At 44.7% G+C, this 19,686-nt stretch overlaps 2 protein-coding genes across 3 annotated transcripts; one reads left to right on the forward strand and one right to left on the reverse strand.

Annotated features, from left to right (window-relative positions):
• The first annotated feature begins 1,395 nt into the window (after positions 1-1,395).
• On the forward strand, positions 1,396-12,406 carry GTF3A (general transcription factor IIIA). Its single transcript, XM_082220331.1, has 9 exons — positions 1,396-1,807; positions 2,824-2,924; positions 4,627-4,723; positions 6,945-7,033; positions 7,777-7,850; positions 8,850-8,933; positions 10,140-10,369; positions 10,462-10,521; positions 12,106-12,406. Exons 1-9 carry the CDS (start codon positions 1,613-1,615, stop codon positions 12,262-12,264), a joined length of 1,089 nt encoding a protein of 362 aa, XP_082076457.1. The 5' UTR covers positions 1,396-1,612; the 3' UTR covers positions 12,265-12,406.
• On the reverse strand, positions 12,370-17,287 carry MTIF3 (mitochondrial translational initiation factor 3). Of its 2 annotated transcripts, none has more exons than XM_082220343.1 (4): positions 17,136-17,287; positions 14,559-15,074; positions 13,580-13,734; positions 12,370-12,612 (listed from the first exon to the last, which is right to left on the reverse strand). In XM_082220343.1, the coding sequence occupies exons 2-4, from the start codon at positions 15,037-15,039 to the stop codon at positions 12,403-12,405; spliced, it is 846 nt and encodes a 281-aa protein (XP_082076469.1). In that variant the 5' UTR covers positions 15,040-15,074; positions 17,136-17,287; the 3' UTR covers positions 12,370-12,402. The 2 variants fall into 2 exon arrangements, with proteins under 2 accessions (XP_082076469.1, XP_082076470.1); XM_082220344.1 differs by lacking the exon at positions 17,136-17,287 and adding an exon at positions 16,902-17,027.
• Positions 17,288-19,686: the final 2,399 nt, after the last annotated feature.

Here is a 19,686-nt window from a genome sequence, read left to right on the forward strand (position 1 = left end):
CCTTTTATGGGGTATCCAAGAGCCCATATAGTGTCCTTAAGTGGGCTCCCTATTGGTAGGAGAAAATAACAGAACCCAACCAGAGTATACTGAGAAGCAAAGCGGCTAGTAAGCCTGATCTTTATTAATTGTTGCAACAGGGTCCCCACTCACCACACGCAGGAGGAGAGAACCCAGAACAATGGTGCGCAGGCCCCTATATAGACTTTTGAAACTGCCCACCCTGTAGCTCAAGACCACCCCCAAAAACATACATACATCACAGAAGGAGGCGGTCTACATCAGACTCCTTTCTGCCAGGATACCCGATAATGCTCACTGATTGCTTTACCTGGGCATTCTTTTGTGATGGTAAATACTTTTAGTTCCTGAATCCAGGTCACAGGCTCACTCTATTCGTACACAAATACGCCCTTAAGACAGAATTTGTAAGCAAAAAGACAAAGGGAAGGCTTTCCCCATTTCCTCCCTCCTTGCAGAGAAATACATTGAAGTCAATTTGGGAGTCAAAATAGCTTCAGGATTGCTCTCCTGTAGGGCTTGCCGATCGAAAGGTCGGCGGTTCGAATCCCCGCGGCGGGGTGCGCTCCCGCTGTTCGGTCCCAGCGCCTGCCCACCTAGCAGTTCGAAAGCACCCCCGGGTGCAAGTAGATAAATAGGTACCGCTTACCAGCGGGAAGGTAAACGGCGTTCCGTGTGCGGCTCTGGCTCGCCAGAGCAGCGATGTCACGCTGGCCACGTGACCCGGAAGTGTCCCCGGACAGCGCTGGCCCCCGGCCAATAAATGTGAGATGGGCGCACAAACCCCACAGTCTGTCAAGACTGGCCCGTTCGGGCAGGGGTACCTTTACCTTTACCTTACTATTTCAGACACGTGGTTTATATACTTATGTGTTTTGCCTTGTGTTTATGAACATTTATTTTATATTTAGGACCTTTAAATTCTTATTAACAGAACCTTTTAAAATTCTAGCCGACTATTAAAATAAATTTGGATTTCAGAACAAGTGCTCCAGTTTACTCCTCCCCCCCATCCCCTTTTCCTTTTGTGTCATTTTCTTTACACTCCCTTTGCCTTCAAATCAAAATTTTTTTAAAAAAAAATCCTTCCAGTAGCACCTTAGAGACCAACTAAGTTAGTTATTGGTATGAGCTTTCGTGTGCATGCACTTCTTCAGATGCACACACGAAAGCTCATATCAATAACTAGCTTAGTTGGTCTCCAAGGCGCTACTGGAAGGAATTTTTTTATATTTTATTTTATTTAGTTTCAACTACGGCAGACCAACACGGCTACCTACCTGTAACTTTGCCTTCAAATGCAATGCACATTTATTAGATATGTATATACATTTCATAACTGCGCAATACAAGATTTTTGGCAAATAACCCGAGATGTGTGCTTTTTATTCGACAGACTCCGCCCACCCAGAGGGCGAACGCATTGCGCAATCGCGGATGCCGCCGTCTCTTCTCAGGCAAACTCCAGCGCGCTCTCTTTCTCCGCCCCGCCCCGCGGCAGGACGGTGGGCGGGAAGGGACAAATTAAGGATGGCGAGGCTTGGAGGGGCGGGGCTCCAGCGCTACCACGTGGTGCGCCGCCGCTCCAAGCATGGCTGGAGAAGAGTCTGCCGCCGAAGAGGAAGATGCTGCCGCCGCCTCCGACAGGCGCAAGCTCAGCGCTTCCCGCCAGCGCCCGCCTCCGGCACTCCTGAGGAAAGCCTTCATTTGCTCCTTCCCGGACTGCGACGCCATTTACAACAGGGCCTGGAAGCTGGACGCGCACCTGTGCCGGCACACGGGAGAGGTCAGTTGGGCGGGACTAAAGGGGATAAGGGGAACGGCCATTGGGCGAAAGCGTGTCCGCAAGAAACCCGCCGAGGGGCCAAGTGTGCTGACGGGCAGCAAGAGGGAATCGAACCTTGGGGCGCGCGAGCGCGAACGCTGCGACTGCTATTGGAGCGCGGCCTCCCTCGCATAGCCAATCGAGGGGAAGCGGGCCGTCATTGGCCGGTCGGGGGTGACGCGCTTGTTCGGGGCGGGGCTCCATGGAGATGACGCGTTTCCGGATAGGGGCATGAGGGCTTTTTTGAGTGGCTGTCAAAACCTGCAGTGGTGTGTACGGGGCTCATGTGAGATTATCATTCATATAGTGTGTGTGTGTGTGTATACATACACACACACATATACACACACACACACACACACACAGTATATTAATATATATGCATAAATAAATATATACATACATATATATGTATGTATTTATACGTTTCTTTTTTCCCTGAAGGGACTCAAGGAGGCTTACAGATAAAAAAACAAAATAACCACTAAAAACATAGACACACCCATTAAGAAAACAATTAAGTATTGATAAAAGTTAAACTATGAAAGGGGGGGTTTACTCCTGAGTAAATGCAAATGAAAATCTCTCAAGAATATTGGCCAACCTTCTAACTAGTAAAGGGGTGAAACTGGCCCTAGACAGTGACTGGGGGAGTTTCTGTTATGGGAAGTAGTAGGTCAAATACTTGGGGTGTATTGGACAAAAAGTTAATATGGGGTACTTTTTTAAAACCTTTGTCAAATAGACATGCTACGTTTGGTCATCAGAAAATTGTCCTATGTAAATTAGGGTAATTTGTATAGAGAAAATCTCTGGAAACTTTTCCAGTTATTTTTTTAAAAAAGAAATCCCCCATCTGCTAAGTATGGTATTTGGTGTGCAAGAGGAACTGTTTTGGGAAATTGGTAGGATGTGTAAGATGATGAGTAAAGCTAATAAATTTGTGATATAAAATCAGCTGTTTTTCTCCTTATCAGCTGCCTTTCATTTGCGATTATGAAGGCTGTGGTAAAGGCTTCACTAGACTCTACCATCTTAAGCGCCATTTTCTTACGCACACTGGAGAAAAGCAATTTGTGTAAGTATACTATGGCTGTGGGTGGGGAAGGTGCTGGAATTGTTAGAACAACAAAAATCCCAACAGATGTTAAGATTTGCAGGTTTGCTGCCACAGGAATAGGATTGGGTGAAGCTGGCAGTTGTATGTTTGCATAACTAATAGGATTAACATATTTTGTTGAGGTTTGGCTAAATGAAAAACTCCAGCCTTATGGGTGAAGTGGAGGATATGAAATGAAAAACTTTTAAAACAAGCATGGTTCTGGAACATAGGATATTGTAGTTGGGACACCAGTTTCAGCTTTTAAGTCAGTGGTGGGCAACTTTTTCTCTTTTGAGGTCTGCATTTCCCTCCAAGGCAATCTATCAGGGGCTTCATAGAACGCTGCATTACACCGAGTCAGGCCTTTGATCCAGCCAGCTCAGTATCGTCTATAGTGACTTGCAATGGCTGTTCAGGATTTCAGGAAGGGTTCTCTGCCAGGTGTACTTGGAGATGCCCGATATGGAACCTGAGCCCTTCTGCACGCAAAGCAGATGCTCTATCACTGAGCTACAGCCTTTCCCTAGCATGCTGGCTGTGGGCAGAGCCAAAGCCAGCAGGGGCTAGAGCACGGGTGTCAAACACAAGGCCCGCGGGCCGAATCCGGCCCGCCAGACCTCATCATGTGGTCCGTGTAGCCGCCAGCGGCCGCCAGCCTTCACCTTTTATTCTCGCTTTTTTTTTTTTGACACAAGAAAGCCGCCTCTTCAGCGCATGCGCGGCAGCCTACAAGCCAGAGAACGTCTGCCCTCTAGCAGCACCGGCCGTCCTACACAGGAAACCTCCACTTTACATGCATTCATGTAAAGTCCTACAGATAAAACCGGCCCTTTGAGGGTGACCAAACTGCTGATGCGGCCCCCGATAAATTTGAGTTTGACACCCCTGGGCTAGAGAGTAGGACCCTATGTGCATTTAAAGTAGCATCATACACCCTTGAATAACAACACTCTGCTCCCTTAATAAACTGGTTCTTTGTGGGAAGCCATGGCTATTCAAGTGGTATTATAGGGTTATATAGTGCAGATGAGGCCTAGATTGAGCCCACCCCCTTTTCTTTCTCCTAATGATAATCCCCATTTCTCTCTTCCTGGCACCCATTTTTTTCCTCTCAGCCCAATGACTAGCTTGAGAGGGGAGTGGCATATGACTCTTTCCAGAGGTGGGAATAGTTTACCCACCACTGTGATATATTATGTTATTCCACCCCCCCCCCTCCTCTGTGTGTGGTGTTTCTTTTTACTGAGATTCTTCATAACATACTTATTTTAACTGTAATATTTTTATTAGAGAAAAACAATTAGGCGGGAACCCTGTACTGACTAAAAACACTGGTGTGTTTATTTTTAAGATTCGTTTATAAAAAATGTGTGGTGCATCATCTTAGGAGAGCTTCCTCCTTCTTTCTCACACAAGGAGGAATAATTCTTCTAAGATTCTAAGTGCGTGTTGCAACGTATGCCTGCAGCCCCTGAGAACCAAGAAAGTATTCCCTTTTACCCTCTTAACAATTATTGTTTTATTCATTAGCCAATGTATACACCTTTAACCAAATAATTTGGCCAATTCAATGATTTGACTAAGGTTTATTTAATTAGCTGACATCTGGAAAGGCCAGTTGCACCTGCTTGTATTCTTTCATATTCTTTATAGAGAACATACGCTTGTGTATTTGTAGGTGCAAGGTGGAGGGCTGCAACGAGAGATTTACAACAAAATCAAACTTGAACAAACATATTGGTCGCAAACATTTACAGCATTGTAAGGAATACATAGTAAGTGGCCTTCTTTGTTTGCCCAAATAGGCTTCTAATAGGTTATAAATGAATAATGATAAATAATCCTTTGCTCAGTGTTAGGAAATAATTCATTAAATGTGCTTGACTTATTAACTCTTTTATCAATGTTAGAGCTTAGCCTGTGCATCTAGGTTGTGATTAAGCAGTACAATTACCGTATTTTTCGCTCCATTGGACGCACCCGACCATAGGGCGCATCTAGTTTTTAGAGGAGGAAAACAAGGAAAAAATATTCTAAATCAAATGTTGTACAAACTACTGTATTTAATAAACAACCGGTATATCAGAATCACATTACAGCCATGTAAAGTGAACAGCAGTCAACAATGGCATTAAGAACCATCATCACTGTCATTAACAAATGAAGTTACAGATAGGTAGCCGTGTTGGTCTGCCATAGTCAAAATAAAAAAATTCCTTCCAGTAGCACCTTAAAGACCAACTAAGTTAGTTCTTGGTATGAGCTTTCGTGTGCATGCACACTTCTTCAGATACGAAGAATTATCTGAAGAAGTGTGCATGCACACGAAAGCTCATACCAAGAACTAACTTAGTTGGTCTTTAAGGTGCTACTGGAAGGAATTTTTTTATATTAACAAATGAAGAGAGACTTTAAGGTTTGAGTACTCTTCTAGTCTTCTGTGAACCCCAAGAACTCATCACTGCTAAAGTCAGAATTTATGAAGCTCAGTTGCTCACAGTCACTGACATCACTTTCTTCGCTATCTTCATGTAAAATACCATCTTCGTATACATCCAAAGCATTGCTAATGCCACATTTTTTTCTCTCAATCCTCTTCCTCCCCTCTCTCTGAGAGCCAGTGTGGTGTAGTGGTTAGGAGCGGTAGTCACGTAATCTGGGTAACCGGGTTCGCGTCTCTGCTCCTCCACATGCAGCTGCTGGGTGACCTTGGGCCAGTCACACTTCTTTGAAGTCTCTCAGCCCCACTCACCTCACAGAGTGTTTGTTGTGGGGGAGGAAGGAAAAGGAGATTGTTAGCCGCTTTGAGACTCCTGAAGGGGAGTGAAAGGCGGGATATCAAATCCAAACTCCTCCTCTTCTTCTTCTTCTTCTCAGCGAACAGCCTGCCAGCTGCTCGCAAACATTCCCTTTACTTGAATTACAGTCAAGAAACAGCCAAGCAGAGCTTCTCAGCGGCAGGCTTGGGAGGCTTTCCTTTTCCCCACTTTTTTCTCCCCCCCCCCCAAGCAGAACAGTCCCCCTTTCCAGCCTCCTCTTCTCCATCCCTTTCACCCAAACTCCTCAGGTGACGTCTACAATTTCTCCCCTTCACTGCTCCCTCTCCTTTGCCCTCTACCATGACTCTCCACTCAAGGCAACATATGGTACCTCATCTCCCTTCACCCAGCTTCTTGGTCCCCCTCCTCTCCATCTTCTTCCTCCCCTCTCTCAGTGAACAGCCTGCCCGCTGCTCCAAACCTTGAGGAGAAGGGCAGGCTGCTGGCAGAGCAGCACCCCCCCAACCCCATTCAGCAGCCCTGGAGCATGGGGCATGGGCGCACAGCCCTCCCGTTCCTCCAAAGCTTCCCGGGGCTGCAGAGGGAAGCCGAGGCTGCTGGCAGATGAGTGCGGCTCCCCCCCCCCCCATTCAGCAGCCCAGGAGTGCGCGGCATGGGCACACAGCCCTCCCCTTGCTCCAAAGCTTCCCGGGGCTGCAGGCGGAAGCCGAGGCTGCCGGCAGGGGAGCGCGGCTCCACCACCACTACCAAAGACCAGTCCAAGAGTGTGCCGCACTCTGGCAATTTGGCTCCAGGGACCACACATTCGCTCCATAGGACGCACAGACATTTCCCCTTACTTTTTAAGAGTAAAAAAGTGCGTCCAATGGTGCGAAAAATACAGTATCTGTATACACATAGTCAGCTTTTACCCATTGACAGATATGGCAGGGGGACATACCCTGTTTACTTGCAGTGTGCTATTTGCTTGTAGCTAGCAGTGGGAGCCCATTCTGTGCTGACTGAGGACTCTAACCAACGCTTTGTTACATGCTGTGTGCAGGTAAGATACTAGTGTGCATTACTGGATCAAGTGACTGCATTAAACCCCAAAAGTCCTGTGTCCTTTCCTCAGCTTTGCCATGGTGAGCTTTATGGCATGATGTAAAATTGAGCATATGCTAGTATTTTACATTAGCCTGCCTCTAACAGTAACTGTCTTGATTTTTCCAAACAGTGTGACTTTGAAGGATGTGGGAAATCCTTTAAAAAACACCAGCAGTTGAAAATTCATCAGTCTGAACACACTGGTGAACCGCCGTTCAAGTAGGTGAATATTACTGTTTTTTCATGAAAATAAGTAGGGAGGTTTTCAGGGTGCTTGTAGACAGGAATTTTAAATGGTTGCCCTGAGGAAGATGATGTTTTTATTTAACAGAGCCTGAAGACCAAAATTAAAAGCCCTGGGAGAATAAAAAGGTATTTACCAGGCACTTAAAATAGGATGTCATCTCCAACAAGGCCTTCTCCTTACGCAGCTCTGTTAAGCATCATATATGATGGCACTGTGAAAATAAAACAAAAGCCATCATGATCAGTTAGCTGCCATTCAGGACTTGAAAGTGGAAGATGTAACCTAAAAATGTGGCACATTGCGCTTCCAACTGGAGAACTCTTCTCTCAGAACAGTAATTGGAGCATCATGTTAATTTGGGGTGGGTGAGTTACAGATAGGTAGCCGTGTTGGTCTGCCATAGTCAAAATAAAAAAAATTCCTTCCAGTAGCACCTTAAAGACCAACTAAGTTAGTTCTTGGTATGAGCTTTCGTGTGCATGCACACTTCTTCAGATACCTGAAGAATCTGAAGGTATCTGAAGAAGTGTGCATGCACACGAAAGCTCATACCAAGAACTAACTTGGTCTTTAAGGTGCTACTGGAAGGATTTTTTTTATTTTGGGGTGGGTGAGTGATGGAAGTAAAGGAAAAGTCCACTTTCACTTACACTGTTTATGAACTGGGATTTTTATTTGTGTTTTGAGTGATGTGTGTTTTGCTTTTGTCACGTAGATGCAGCCACGAAGGATGCAAAATGCGCTTTTCCATGCGTGCCCATCTGAAGCGTCATGAGAAGATTCACGAAGGTAAATTATTCCTCTTGCTTTGGCTGTGTAAAACCCAGCGCTGTTGTTGCTTTAATGGGTTGCCTTCAGATATAAGGCTCAAAACTGGAAGTTATGGAAGCAGGTCTGCTGGTTTTAAATCAGATTGACATCAGTCACAGTGCAGGATGTGTGTCATTTCAATTAGCAAATGATATGTAGGGCAGGAGTGTGCGAAAAGTCTTTTTTGAGCCTACATTAGGGCTGGCTTTGGGGATAATGCTCCTCTTAAAGGTGGTTTGTAAAAAGCCTCTTCCCCATTGATGCCATGCTGGGTTAACATTTCATTGAGGAATACTATACAAGTCACTGTTAAGAGCAGTGGGGCTAGCCCTTACTGGACCAGAAACTCAGCTTCAAATTGAGGTAATTTGTTTACTCCTTAGACAGCAGAGCGTGGTAAGAGATGCCCTATAGGAGGTGAAAGAGAACCTGTGGCCTTCCAGCTGTGGATGACAGCTCTCACCATCCTATTAAGGACTGCCTTACTCCTTATGTTCGGTCTCGACCACTGAGATCTTCTGATAGGGCACTTTTCATTGGTCCCACATACCTCTGAGGTTCAGCTGGCTATTACCATGGGTTGAGGCTGTAGTGTGGCAGGTCTTGTCCTGTGCAACTCCTTGCTAGTAGAGGTTCAGCAGGAGTCGTCATTCCTGCTGGTTTTAGATGATTTCCTAAAGACTGAGTTATTCAGACAGGCCTTTCAAACTTGAGGTGCCTTTTACTGTTGTGTTTGAAATGGTTAATGTTTTTACTTAACACTGTGCTTTTTATGTTGTATGCTGCCTTGTGATATATACGAAAGTGTGGTTTGTAAATAAGACAATCTGTCTCTGCCCATTGGCTGGGGATGATGGGAGTTGGGAATCCAGCAAACGTTTGAGGGCTGCAGGCTCCCCATCCATGCTCTACAGCATGTGGCTTTGCATTTATTTACATATATATATATATGGCTGTTTATACTGTTTTTCGTAATAGGCTATGCATGCAAAAAGGATGGCTGTTCATTTGTTGGGAAAACCTGGTCAGAGCTTCTGAAACATATGCGACAAAGTCATGTCGGTAAGTACTATCAGAACTTTTACACTTTGATTCAGCTTGAATGATTTCTAACGTTGGAAGCCCATTATGTACTCTTTTTTCTTTCCTTCAAAAAATAGCAATCATTTCTTCTACTAATAATCCTTTCTTGACTTTGTTTGCTTTATAGCAATACAATATGCTGTGCATGCAACTAGTTTCAGATGTGCATTTGTAAGAATGGCTATAATTGTATATCTGTACACAAACAGCAATTGCACAACTCTCTTCAGTGGGTTAAAAGCCTGTCATGTATACTCTTGACAGTCATCATAATAACCCTAATGCAGGTCAATATTATTCCTTTTCACAGATGGGGGATTTGAGACTTGGGGGATTGTAGCTTGTTCAAAGCCACCAAGTGTGTTCATTGCAATGATAAGATTTGAACCAGGAGCTACTTGGTCCACAGTTCTGGCCACTCTGCTACAATATCTCATATGTAGGGTGCAAGGAGTATGTGTGTACAGCTGATGGATGTGAGTAGAAAGTACAGGGATGGGGAACCTTTTGCTTACAGGTCAGACCTGCCAGGTGGCCCAATTCAGCCCTCACAGTTGTTTTTTGCCAGCTACACCCACCTGCCAGTTACCTGACATGTGACAGACATGGGGAATCGTTGGCCTACCAGAGGTTGCTGAAATACAACTCCCATCATCTTTGGTCGGGTTTGCTGGGGTTGATGTGAGTTGTAGTTTGGCAGCTTCAGCAGAGGGCAAAGATCACTCCAACCTGTCATACAGTGTCAGCTGCAGCTGCCCTTTTGTAGGGAGGCTTACATTTGGTGTCCTTTAAATTCAGCAATGAGTGCAAGCTTTGCTGCTTTCCAGTGGAATTGGGTTCAGCTTAGGTCGTATGATATATCAGGTGATTGATGGGTAGATGCAGCCACCCAACAAACATAGCCTGCAGAAGTTTGCCCACTTTTCCATCTGGCCTGCTAGACGGAACTGGTTCCCCATGCCTGCTTTAGCAGAAGGCTGTGAGTGCTTGCTGGATTGTACCGGTGCAGGTGATACTCTGATATTATATTCTGCTGCTGAAAATAGTACGCACGTAAATTGTTCCTTGCCTTTGAAAAAACGAGGTGTCACTGTTTAAATCCTGTTTAGAAATTCTTTTATTTCAGGTTTTACATTGCGTTCTCCCCCCCGCCCACTCCCATTTCATTTTCTCTTTCATCTCCAGAACCGATAACCTGCAGCGTGTGTGGCAAAATATTCCGCCGCAAAGATTACCTCAAGTGCCACCAGAAGATCCACGCTGCCGAGAGAGAGGTGCTTAAATGTCCAAGGGAGGGCTGTGGCAGAACGTACACAACCCTGTTCAATCTTCAAAGCCACATTGTCTCATTTCATGAGGCAAGAAGATCGTTCACTTGCAACCACCCTGGCTGTGGGAGAGTCTTTGCCATGAAAGTAGGCGTTCTCAAGTTAACTTGAATGTGCACATTTTTCTTCCTCCTCTCTTGGTCGCCTATGTATAAACTTTTAATTTTTGTTCTTTACAGCAAAGTCTTGTAAGGCATGGTGTTGTACATGACCCTGACAAGAGAAAGTTGAATTCAAAAGTAAGTCAGAGGTTTCAGTTTGCTCTCCCCATGCAATTTTAGGAGTGTGAACCCACTTTGAATTGCAGGGCCTGAGTGGAGGATGTGACAGGTTTATTACTGAACAGGGGTTGAACACAGGGGGTCTACATCAGTGTTTATCAAACCTGGGTCTTTGGACTACAATTCCCATTTTCCTTGATCATTGGTCCTGTAAGCTAGGGATATTGGGAGTTGTAGTCCAAAAGGGGGGGTGGGTGACCCAAGTTTGGGAAACACTGGTCTACATGATGGAACTAGTTTCTTGAACTTTGCTATTAGCCATTTCTTTGTGCGCTGCTAATAGCTCATGTTGTTGTTTAGTTGTGTCCGACTCTTTGTGACCCCATGGACCAGAGCACCCCAGGCACTCCTGTCTTCCACTGCCTCCCGCAGTTTGGTCAAACTCATGCTGGTAGTTTCGAGAACACTATCCAACCATCTCGTCCTCTGTCGTCCCCTTCTCCTTGTGCCCCCCATCTTTCCCAACATCAGGGTCTTCTCCAGGGAGTCTTCTCATGAGGTGGCCAAAGTGTTAGAGCCTCAGCTTCAGGATCTGTCCTTCCAGTGAGCACTCAGGGCTGATTTCCTTAAGAATGGATAGGTTTGATCTTCTTGCAGTCCATGGGACTCTCAAGTCTCCTCCAGCACCATAATTCAAAAGCATCAGTTCTTCAGTGATCAGCCTTCTTTATGGTCTAGCTCTCACTTCCATACATCACTACTGGGAAAACCATAGCTTTAACTATACGAACCTTTGTTGGCAAGGCAACCTTTGTTGGCAAAGCTCATAGTGGTTGGCAAATGGGAGCTTATGATTAGGTGATAACTTTAAATGAAATATCCATCAGAGCATCTTTGTGAAGGTGACCTATATGCACAGGGCTGGGGTGCGTATCTACATTGGCTTGAAGGACCTTGGAGGTGCAGGGTTGATCTGATGTTTTGTATTGAACCTGCTGGCTTGTAGGAGTGCCTGCTCTTTGCCGCCTCCTGCTTACACCTACTTCTGCATTTAAATATCAGAGCAAATATCACAAAAATACAGTTAAGTTGGATCCAGAAATAAGCCAGCTATAAAAGAGGCTGACAGAAACATATTCTCCCAACCCCACCCCATCCTGAAAAATCTCCCAAAGAGAGGGAGAAACTTATTGAAGGGAATATGGGGCAAAGGTTGAGGGGAACCCTGAAACCTGGGCAGAGGCAACTTCCATGAGTAAGATTTCCACTTGTGAAAAGGGCCTCCACCAAAATTCCAGGGATTTCCTCACCCCCAGCGCCAATCCCATTCAATAAAGTCCCCAGGCCCCAGGAAACTTATCAGGGAAGTCAGGGGGAACTTATCTCTGGATCCGGGGCTCTTTTCTGCAAATGGAAACCAAACCCTGAACCTTCTCGCCAGGAAATCAGACAAGAGTGGACAACAACACTTTACCATCATTTCCCACTGGTTAGCTGCCAAGATTGCTGACCACAAAACGTATACGTACTTTTTTTAAAGCTTTATTGTTTATATGTTTATCCCAATCTGCGAACCACAAATCTATGTGTTTCCTTTCAAAGGTTAAAAAGCCACGTCCTAAGCGGAGTTTGGCCTCACATCTGAGTGGATTCATCCCACCTAAAGCATGTCGAAGAAATGTTTCCTCTGTAGATGAGGCTCTGATCACACCTGAAGCGAGCGCCACGTTGCCTACTGTGGAAACACTCTCCCTTGGCTAGAGTATCAGATGAACGTGGACAATATATTCATGCATCTGAAGTTGAAAATGGCTTTATGAAGTAGCTGTTACTGGCAAGTCTATGGAGTCTGTAAAGAAAACTGGAGACATTCAATTTTTTTATAAAAAAAATATTAAATCACTGCTTGAGGGTTTCTGATTCAGTGCTGTCCTTTCTCTTCTCCTTCTCTTCTCCTTTGTTCTTCTCCGTTCTTTTGTATTCCTGGATTTCTTTGTTTGACATATGCCTCAGTACACACGTGCTCCTTCCTTCTTTGACAGTGCGGGGCTCAGAGAGGTAAGTCGCTTTCCCAGGCATCGTATCCAAAATCTGACCAAAGAATGCCAGCTGAAAAGGAAAAGATGTACTGGCATTATGAATGTATTACCTGAGCCTTAAAAAAAAAAAAAAAGTTTTAGTGAAAGGACTTGACTGAAGTGTAAAAAAAGCAGACATAGGCTGTTGCTGTAGGAACGTCTACTAAATTAATGTGCAACGAACGCTGTTGGTGGTGAGCAGAAATTCAATCATTTTACAGATTCTGACTTGGGTCAGTTAGAAATGCCTGACAAAGAACAGCCTCCTCCATCTTGTGTGTTAGTTTAGTGCACTGGTGAGCACCCCGATTGGGGTTGAAGACTTGCCCATCCCCCATTACGATATTCTCATTATCGTTCTGGCAGGTTCTATTGGGACAGATGCCACTTCACTCCGCATGCTTATTTTCCTTATTTGATTGACAACTGCACTGGGGAAAGATAAGTAGTACCCTGTACTGGCTCTGAGGCAGGGATCTCCAGCTCCTGACCCCAAATCTCTTCGTAGAGGTCAAAATTAGTTTACCTTCACCCTGATTTCAACAGGAATTACTTTCATATAACTATGCTGCTAAGGATTGTAGCGAACGTTAAAACGTAAGCCTGTATTCCTTATTCTGGAATGTGTGACATGCTTTAAAGCAGGGATGGGAAACCTGTGGCCCCCAGGTGCATTGTGGCTAGAGATGTAAAGGCCTTAAAATTTCTGATTGTGGACTACAACTCCCATCATTCATGACGGCTGGCCAAGCTAGCTGGGGCGATGGCTACTGGGAGTCATAACATCTGCAGAGTTTCAGGTTCCCCAAAGCACTTCACTTATCAAGGTTATGGGCAAGAAAGAGGGAACTGGCTGTTTGACATTTTTTTAAAGTATCTAAAAAAAATAATGCTCTAAATAGTGTTGGCAGAAACGTAAGTCATACTAAAGGTCAGTTCGCAATACTGGCCAACTTGACTGTGAGAGGCCCTCCATGAAAACTTTGGTTGTAACTTACCATATTTTTCTGTCCATCACCACCCCTCTTCTGCTGCAGTGTAACCCGGACATGGTGCTTCTTGTCAATCCACTGCTGAATCTGTTTTATCTTTGTGTCTAAATCGTGCTGCTCAATTGCTGTGGAAAAGGTTAGCTCCTTCTGCTGAAGGGGGCCTGTTGAAATGAGAAGCAAAGGGATTGTTAGGATTTGTTTTAAAGCAGCTGTGTTCCAAACTAGCTCAGATTTAATTATGTATGGGGGTTTCTTTGGAAGGGGGGGGGGAATCGCAGCATGAATTTCACATGGCAGAAGTATATGAAGTAGCTCCTTATTTACAGAGGCCCAAATATCCTTAAGAGGGCAAGAAATGTACAGAAAATGGTTTGTCCTGCTCTCCCTGCATAAAACAAGATACACTGCTCTTCCTTGCTCCCAAGTTATTGTTTTAATATGGCTAATAAACTGGCAAAGCATATGCTTTTATTCTTTTTAGAGCATGACTTTGTGTGATGTAGCGATTTGGATCTATGCTCAAGTGGCAATTAAGGAGAGCTCTTTTTTGTAGTCTTAAGAAGTGTGCCTTCTGCCAACAGTGTTGTAGTTATGATATAGTTGATATATATATAGATATATATGATATAGTTGATATATAGTTATGTATGTAGTTATGTAGGGCATTAAAATCCCCAAAGCTAGTGGTGGTTCTGCGAACATCTACTTATTCTGTCCCCTCCACTTTCTGCAGTTGTGAACTAAAGCGGTAATATACGAGAGCCTGCAATCTCTGTTTAAAAAATGGTGCTATCCCTGAATGAAATCCTGGAGCAGATGCAGATCAGCATATTTCCCATTATTTTGATAACCAACTAGGCTAATAAATATGCATTTAGAAACTGGCTCTTAAAAAATATATGCAGCGAAAAAACAAAGGACTAGAGCCTAATCCATCTTTTAAAAAGCTTTTTAGAATTATGGACTGAATAAGTGCTATACATACCATTTTTAGCGCTAGCTTTCTGCTTATCTCTAAGTCTGAGCCGCTCTTCGAGGATCTGCTGCCCAGACATTAGTCTGTACACTGGAGGGTCTGCTTTCTCTTTCAGAAGAACAAGCTTCACTGCTCTTTCATCCATGATTCGAATCACATCTGCCCTGTGGATGTTTCCCTGGTTTTCGCCATTCTCATCAATCAGCTGAATAATCCGATGGGGGATTTTCCTCCCAACGCTTTCAATTGTATTTTTGAAAGTGGTGGTTCTTTGCTTTGCTTTTAAGTTCCCCTTGGCATCTTCATGACTACAGAATGCTCGTGTAGGAACAGGCAGAAGTCCTTTTTGAGAATCCCTCTTTATCCAAGTTTCCGAGGCTGTAGTCCTTTTTACTGGTTGCACCAAGAAACTGGCGAAATACTTGGTGATGTGATTCACTTCCTTCCTTCTGGCCTCATCCAATAGTTTCTTTAGGCACAAGCCAGCCATTCTGGATACATGGGGGTGGGGGGATGCCCAGAAACCTAAAAACAATATTTAAAAATGAGAAAACCTTGTGAAATAGAGTTTCATAAACTGCTTTGAGGTTTTATTACAGCTGAGGTATATATGTCTTTTGAAATAAATAAAATTATATTTTTTTAAATGCACTGAAGTTGCTTGCTTAAATTATCAAGATATCCTTTCCTATGTAAACACCTGTAAAATGATATTGTATACAAGTTTTAAGGTGCCCAGAAATATTGACATACCCAGGCCTTTGCTGCTGCTTCATTACAATATGTTATTTTTTAAAATTCCTGCCTGTGTTCAGATGTATTGCATCGCATTCTCATTAACATATGACAGGATTTATTTTTAAATTGCACACCCCCTTGGAACTGCTGTGGGAGGCAACAGAATGATACCTTAAGGGTATACAATGCTTTCTTATCAGTTGGACCCTGTAGTAGAGGGAGAGAGTGTGTGCACGCCTGCAGTCCGGCCCGCCACAAGGTCTGAGGGACAGTGAACCGACCCCCTGCTTAAAAAGTTTGCTGACCCCTGCCTTAATAAATATATAACCCTTTGCATGTATTGGATGTGCATCCCATTGAGTTCAATTGGGACATTCTTCCTGGCAAGCGTTTTGCAGCCTAGGGGTGCAATCCTATTCCTACTCACCTCAGAGTAGGCCTGATTGAACTCCGTGGGGTTTCCTTCTGAGCAGACACGCCTAGGATTGCTCTGTAATTAGGTTGCATGAACATATTTGCTTAAGGTTTTGGACAAATAATGTGCAATTTTTTTGCAAAAGCATGAACGGCGGATTTGATACACGTGTATGTGTGCATATGTATGCATGCGTGTGTAAGAATCTTGCACCCCTTATGACAATGCCAGAGCATAATGTGTTGGGAGGAGATTTTGCTCTATAGAGACTGCAGGGGCTACAAATGCACACACCCCTTTCGGAATATCTATGCATGAAACATTTGCCTGGCAAACGAGTGGGCCCAAATCGGAGTAGGCCTGCTGAAACAAATGGACCCGTTAAGTCATGCCCATTCATTTTAACGAGTCTTCTCTGAGAAGGCCCTACATTGGATATAAAACAATATTTTTATCATTTTCAAATTTTTGCAAATTTGCACATTTCCAACTGTCTGCACACCTGCATTTTACCAGATTATGTTCCACTGAAGGGAGGATGGTTGTGGTCATAAATCAAAGTTTTTCATGCTGCCTATGTGTGGTGCTTTATTGACCAATATTATGCGTGCTTGTTTCTATCAAATGTAGTAATCTGCCGTGGTATTGCCTGGCAATGGAGAGTGGGAAAGAAAGAAAACAGGAGATTTATAAAGTGGAAAAAACTGGAGAGGATGAAAAGAAGCAATTTACAGTTCCTGCTCTGGAGTCATCCAGTGAAGCAAGCTGTTTAGGGAAACACAAGAAAGGACTTCATGAAACAGTGCATCATACAATTCTTATAAAAATGCATTGCAATGTGATGTTTGCTCTGTAACTTTGCTTTAGTGGAGTGGTGGCGAACTTGCTGTGGGCCTCAGAAGGTGGCTGGACTGCAAGTCCCATGGTTGGAATCCAACAACATCCATTGGGATGTTAAAGGAGAGATTCATTCAAATGAGCATAATATATCGCAGCAACTGGTGAATGTAAACACTCCTGCTTTCTCTCAGCGCATTAGGTCCTCTGCAAATCCTCATGTATCAGGTGCTTGAAAAAGTGTGCATTCCACCCTGTGTGCACGCCAGATATTTGGGGTGGAATCTCATAAAACTGACTGGCAACTTAATGGGGTACAGCAAAAGGCTTTATATGCAGTATACACATACAACCCGCTGTACCACGCAAGGCTGCTGGAACTTGGGAGACCTGCACGTCATCCCAGATGTGGTTTCGACTTCTGGCACTGCGCTCTCTCCAGAGGCGCCCTGTTCTCGCGCGTCCCCATTTGGCGCGAGGGCTCGATCCGAAGCCGCGCCTCGAGGCTCAGCCCTTCTCGGGAGCAGAAAGGGGGGTGATCGTTCACTCCGGCCGCGGGTTCAAAGGCCTCCTGCAGGGCGAGCCCCTCGGCTTACCTGTCAGCCCCCCGGGGGCCGTCGGCAGCTCCAGCGCCCAGGAACGGGGGACAGGAAGCCAAACGACCCGTCGGAGGGGAAGAGGAAGGGCTTGCGGAGGAAGCGGGGCGGGGAAAGGCCCAGCCGGTCTTCCGAGAGTGCCTGGCTGGCTGAGCAGGGGAAAGGAAGGGAAGGATGAAGGGACTAGCCTCTGGCAGCAGGTGCCTGGATCCGGGCGCTGCGTCCTAGCGCGCGGCTGGGGCAGAGCGCGGCACTCGCGGGTGCTCCTTTTGCTCCCTGAAATAGCAGAGCAAATGTTACATTGGAGGCGAGGTTTCACAGCTAAGGAGGGTCAGCACTTTTCCAGTTTGCCTGGACTACAACTCCCATCACCCCAGATCACTAGCCCTGGTAGCTAAGGCTGATGGGAGTTGCAGTCCAGCAAAAGCACGTGGCAGGCCAAAGGTTCCCCCAATCCTGTTGTTATAGCATTGTGTGTACGCAGAGGGTGCCATCTAGCTATCTAACTGAACTACATCTGATCTTGGGAATCATGAGGTAGGTGCAGATGTTTTGCCCACAAGATGACTCATATAAACCTTTCTGTGCTGTGAACCGACCCGAGATCTATGGATGAAGGGCGGCACAGAAATAAGTAAATAAATAACTAATGAATATGGGTTTGCAGGGCTTTCATTCTTCAGTGGCAGTACATTTATTGCTACGTTTATTTCTCACCTTTCCTGAAAGGAGCTCAAGGTGGCGTGCATAGTTCTCCCTCCTTATTCTACATAGCAACGGGGACTTGCCCAAAGGCACACAATGAGCTTCACAGCTGAGGAGATTTTAACCCTGTTAGTCCAGTTCCTAATCCAGCACTCTGAGCGTTAAACCACACTAGCTCTCAAACAATTAAGTACCGGTATATGTTTTAAGCAGGCACAGCCTGTTAGATTAGTGTAGATATCCGTGATGTACCGATTGATTTAATAAACATTCAGCTAACACTGGATTGATGAACACATGTTAGGTTTTAAACATCAGGTTACCAACCCTTTGCCCTTTAAACTTGGATTTGTCTGTTAGGTTTTCTTTTTTCTAAAAAAAGCTTTTCCAAGCATCTTCAGGTCGAACTGGGAAAGGCGCCTGAGGTTCTGGAGAGACCCTGAGAGACTCCTAGGAGTTTTGGCAGTGTTGTGGTGCACACACCCCAGTTACCGCACTATAAAAACCACCTCTTTCTGCTTACTGCTTATGGGTAGGTCAAAATAATTGAAGAGCTACTTTGAAGTACTGTACACATCCAGAGTCTCTTCAAATTGGTGCATAAATCTACACCACAAATTAAAGGACAGTTCTCTTGTTATACCAACAAAAATTTTGCACATACATGCAGGAAGTCGCAATGCCTACAGCTGTCTGTTTCAAGTTTTGCGCTTTTAAAAGTTAATGTGCAAATTAATCCGGACAATTGGGGCAAGGGGGGTGGGAGCTGAACAAATTAACTGTTTATTGTATCTGATCTGGTGGTTTATGCAAATAATGAAAACGTGTGCAGCAAGATGAATTAAATCGGGGGGGGGGGCAGGGAATACATCTTTTTGGAACTTTTGAAAAACTATTCTGAAGAAGCACATTCCACCATAATGTTGCCCAAGATAGGCTTTTAAAGGAAGTTTCATTGAATGGTGATTCTAAAAACAAGCTCTGTGTGTTTTTTGGTAGCAAATGAATGAAAAGTGAGAGAGAGAAAACACCACATCAAAAAAACAAAACATTGCCAATGTAACAAGTGTATTAAATGTCTAGTTAAACATGGCAACTGTATGGCGCGGGCCTTTCCGCTGTACATCTGAGACATTGTTCTGTAGCTTTTGCAAGCTGATGGGTTCAGCTGCAAAGATTCTGAAGGCTGCTTTGTTGCCAGCCTGGGACACATCCGTGACCTTATTAGAGTGGAAGTGAATGCTCTCCTTTTTTGCAACAGTAAATCTACTAATTTTACAGTCAGTTGAACAGCAATAGATTAATTTGTTTAAAGTCCGCATTCACAAAGCCAACGCGAACTTCACTGCCTTGAATACCCTAAACTACAGTGTGGATTTTCTTCTCTCTCTTTTTCTCGGAAGGGTAGACACTATTACAGCTTGCCCCTAGAATGGTCTGCGCAGTTCACTGTCACCTGCTTCTCAGCACAGGTGCTGACCTCTCCGTCTATTCTCTAGCTCCTGACAGACTAACAACTAGACTGATCCTTTGTGTGCAGCATCGAACGCTTTCCAAGCGACTGGACCAGTTCTCTTCAGCATTCCACAGGAAGCAGGAGAAAGGCAAGGTTAAGGGGCCATTCCGAGGGTCAGAACGGGTTAAATTTAGTTAACATCAGAGGTTATAGCTTTTAACAAGGAGTTTGAAGGAAACTTATTTGAAGATGCAATTTGTTTCTTCTTTGTCAATCATTTTCCTCCCCTGAATCTCTATTGATAGTGACAGCTTAACAAAGTTTTTATATGCTGGCTCCCCCCCAACTCCCCACCCGCCGACCAGCATCCTTTATGCAGGATAAAGGGGC

Source organism: Podarcis vaucheri, assembly GCF_965113315.1.
Source record: "Podarcis vaucheri genome assembly, chromosome: 4".
Classification (NCBI taxonomy): Eukaryota; Metazoa; Chordata; class Lepidosauria; order Squamata; family Lacertidae; genus Podarcis; species Podarcis vaucheri.

Coding starts and splice junctions, on each gene's coding strand:
- GTF3A (XM_082220331.1), top strand. CDS start 1,613: ATGGCTGGAGAAGAGTCTGCCGCCGAAGAGGAAGATGCTGCCGCCGCC. Junction 2,925..4,626: donor ACTGGAGAAAAGCAATTTGT/GTAAGTATACTA, acceptor GTGTATTTGTAG/GTGCAAGGTGGAGGGCTGCA. Junction 7,851..8,849: donor TCATGAGAAGATTCACGAAG/GTAAATTATTCC, acceptor TTTTCGTAATAG/GCTATGCATGCAAAAAGGAT.
- MTIF3 (XM_082220343.1), bottom strand. CDS start 15,039: ATGGCTGGCTTGTGCCTAAAGAAACTATTGGATGAGGCCAGAAGGAAG. Junction 13,735..14,558: donor GAAAGCTAGCGCTAAAAATG/GTATGTATAGCA, acceptor TCATTTCAACAG/GCCCCCTTCAGCAGAAGGAG. Junction 12,613..13,579: donor GTGATGGACAGAAAAATATG/GTAAGTTACAAC, acceptor TTTCCTTTTCAG/CTGGCATTCTTTGGTCAGAT.